The sequence below is a fragment of the Triticum aestivum genome, chromosome 1B (assembly GCF_018294505.1).
Source record: "Triticum aestivum cultivar Chinese Spring chromosome 1B, IWGSC CS RefSeq v2.1, whole genome shotgun sequence".
Classification (NCBI taxonomy): Eukaryota; Viridiplantae; Streptophyta; class Magnoliopsida; order Poales; family Poaceae; genus Triticum; species Triticum aestivum.
The window spans coordinates 682,921,077-682,924,049 of record NC_057795.1 but is presented as its reverse complement, the minus strand read 5'-3'; the positions used below and the strand labels follow the sequence as shown (position 1 = coordinate 682,924,049).

The 2,973-nt window shown below is 42.1% G+C and overlaps 1 protein-coding gene across 1 annotated transcript; it reads left to right on the top strand.

Moving 5' to 3' along the window:
* Positions 1–1,072: 1,072 nt before the first annotated feature.
* On the top strand, positions 1,073–2,527 carry LOC123100634 (uncharacterized). The gene is made up of 2 exons (XM_044522531.1): positions 1,073–1,193; positions 1,837–2,527. Exons 1-2 carry the CDS (start codon positions 1,148–1,150, stop codon positions 2,208–2,210), a joined length of 420 nt encoding a protein of 139 aa, XP_044378466.1. The 5' UTR covers positions 1,073–1,147; the 3' UTR covers positions 2,211–2,527.
* Positions 2,528–2,973: the final 446 nt, after the last annotated feature.

Here is a 2,973-nt window from a genome sequence, read left to right as displayed (position 1 = left end):
CAGATGATACAACATTCACACATACCTGTCAAGGGAGAGGGAGGGGAGAGGGGACGGGGGAGCAAAACCCAGAGAGGGGGGCTTAGTCGGGTATGTGACAATTAGGTGGGTTTCCGGGTTGAGGTGGTGGAAGGAGAGTGGCCGGCAGCGGATAGAAGAAGGGAGGCAAAGCTGCCGGCGAATGGCGAGTGGAATGACATATGGAGGAGATTGAGAGGTGGCCAATGGGGATCTCGCGTGGCGCCCTCCACGAGCGATTAGTGCTCCGGCGGGCCGGAACCACCGCTCACGAGATATGTACAGCAAGCCACTTCTCTCTCTGTGTCCCCCCTCTAAGCTCAGTGCCTTTCATTGTCTCTGTCGTTCTCGCTTTGTTACCAACCTGTCATAATTTCAAAGAAATTCGCATCTTGTCGTCTTCGCCCTTTCGTCAAGTCGTCCGCTGACGATTTTTTTTCCGATGTAGCTATCTGCCAGTGTCGGAGCTGCTACAAGTGATCGGTTTAAATCTACAAAAATTGATTCCCAAACGTCCTGCTCGCTGTGCGATCTTTTGGTTTCAGTTAAATGATGGTTCAGAGTGTCAATTTTAATTCGTCTCCTCATCAGCAAAGTTGCGCGGGAGAAACTATGTACGGATGTACCTGAGTGATCTAGGCCTTGTGACAACATTGTTGTTTCCGTTTTTTTGGGGGAGCTGTCGAATTCAGTTTTTTCCAGTTATATTCATTGTCAGTTTCAGTCATAGTTTCTTATTTTGTAGAGTTAATATCACCATAAGTACAGGAACTTGCACGTCGTTAACAAATACATACATAAACTTGAAAAAAATCAGATAAATAGTCACTTAACTTCTAATGCGTCAACATTTTGGTACTAAACTGTCTACTTGGCACGCCACATCATCAAGCTTCACGCTGCCTGCGTGAATATCTTACAGAAATCCCCTTAATTAGTTGAATATATTTCCAGGAAGTCCTTCGCTACAGGGCATAATGAAATCTTCTAAAAACGACCCCATGTTACCACGAAGTAGCACATAAGTCTGATAACCCTTCCCAAACCCCTTGGTTGTTCGTTTTGCCTTCCATCTGGAGCAAGACCAAGGGCGATCGCGGCGGAGTTCGCCGACGGCGATCACGGCGGCATGGAGCCGATCCTTCGGGAACCTGGCGCCTACCCTCCGGAGTATGGTATGTCCTATACCTAGCGGCCTCCCTCGAGAGCCTAGCGCCTCGTTTTCATTAAGTTTTCTCTTCGTGCACGATCAGTTCATGTTCTTCATGATTCATGTGCAAAGATCGGTTATCTTTTGTTGGCTATGGTGTCTTGCAGCCGCATTACATCTCCTTGACAGTGATTTTGGCTAGGTCCGTCAGATGTGGTGGTTGGATTTAGGAGAGATTAGTTCAGAAAACAGAGCTAGAGGAAATTAGTTCAGAAAACTTATTCAGGGAAGCATAGTGATACTGATTTTGTTGTTCAGATGTGATATGATTCAAGGGAACGAACATGATTATGATAAGTAGACTGGTTGCACTAATGCCCAGACAAATGCGAAAGGTGTTCAGAAGTATAAGGTTCAGGTATAAACTGATTTATACCTGTTGTAAACTTCAGATATTGGAAAAGAAGTACTTGAGATCATTTTGTTCACATTTTTTCGTAGAAGCGAACACTAAAAATAATACTTTGGATGGTCTGCATGACAAGCAGACTGCATGTTGCAAATGAATTGAACACTTAAATAAGTACTTGAGATCAATTTTTACTGTGTACTGCAACAAACAGTGTCTTTTGGTGTACAAATTTAATGTGAATTTCCATTTTTTGCAGTTACTTCAGAGGAATTTACACATATGTTCTCAGTAGAATTTGAGCACGATGGACTTTTCACTGGACTAGGTGATAGAAGGAAATATGAAGGTTGCACACACGATGTGTTTGATTATTATCATACTGACAATTGGTCAATACAAGTTATGAACGATTGCTTGGAGAAGATTGGATATGACACAGCAGATCCTAACATACATGTGTACTGGTGCATGCCTGAGATTACAAGTATTTTGGATGGTCTGGTCTGTGTGGATAATTTTCAAGTAATTGCGGCAATGAACAGTGCAAGTAGAGAACAAAAGACACTTTATTTGCTTGTACTAGATGAGAAGGATCACATATGGTGCGATGTGGTAATTAAATTGCCATGAGGAGCTACATGGGGAGAAGGAACTTCAACTAGAAATGCTGCAGCAGATAGTGAACAACAAGCACATCAAGAAGAGCAAGAGGAAGGAGAACAAGCACATGAAGCAGCGGAAGGAGATAGTCAAGTAGAGGGGCAAGAAGATGAAGAGGCCGACTCTGAATTTTACGGAAGTGATTATGATGTGGCAGATGGAGATGACGATCTCTTTGATGAGAATGTAGACAATATATTTTTAATCCTAATTTATCTAAATTTATGTATATGGACTGCCTACAATGCTTCTATCGTGCAAGAGAAAGATTGAATAAATGCCTGGTATATGGACTGCCTACAATGCTTGCCACTTGGATGTATCTGGATTGGGATGGATGGAAAGAGATGTTTGCTGATATCCTTGGAGTTAGTAGCTAATCTTATCTAGCACAGTGTTTGAAGCCGGCCAATAAAAAGTGTTATCTTTAAAGAAATTCACTCCAATGTAGAGTATAAAACTACTAGTAGAAGTGTGGACTGCTGCTCGCCTTATTAGCCGAGTGATTCGTCGTTCTCATTGCCATAAAGAAGTGACATGTTACCTGGATGTTGTAATCCGAATCCGTTCTCATTATATGGTGTTATCCACGCGTTATTTATGTGGAGTGAATTTCATTGTATTGTTTGTTTAAGAATAGCTAGCTCTTCATCTATGGTCCTGCCAGATTTGATAAAAACAAATGAGAAAAGATAACTCTCTTTTTTAAAAAGAAATGCTGATTTGTGAGGGT

Excerpts from the sequence above, each read along its gene's own strand:
- LOC123100634 (XM_044522531.1), top strand. The coding sequence starts at position 1,148 with ATGGAGCCGATCCTTCGGGAACCTGGCGCCTACCCTCCGGAGTATG. Across the intron at positions 1,194-1,836 it reads CGCCTACCCTCCGGAGTATG|TTACTTCAGAGGAATTTACA; the intron begins GTATGTCCTATA and ends CATTTTTTGCAG.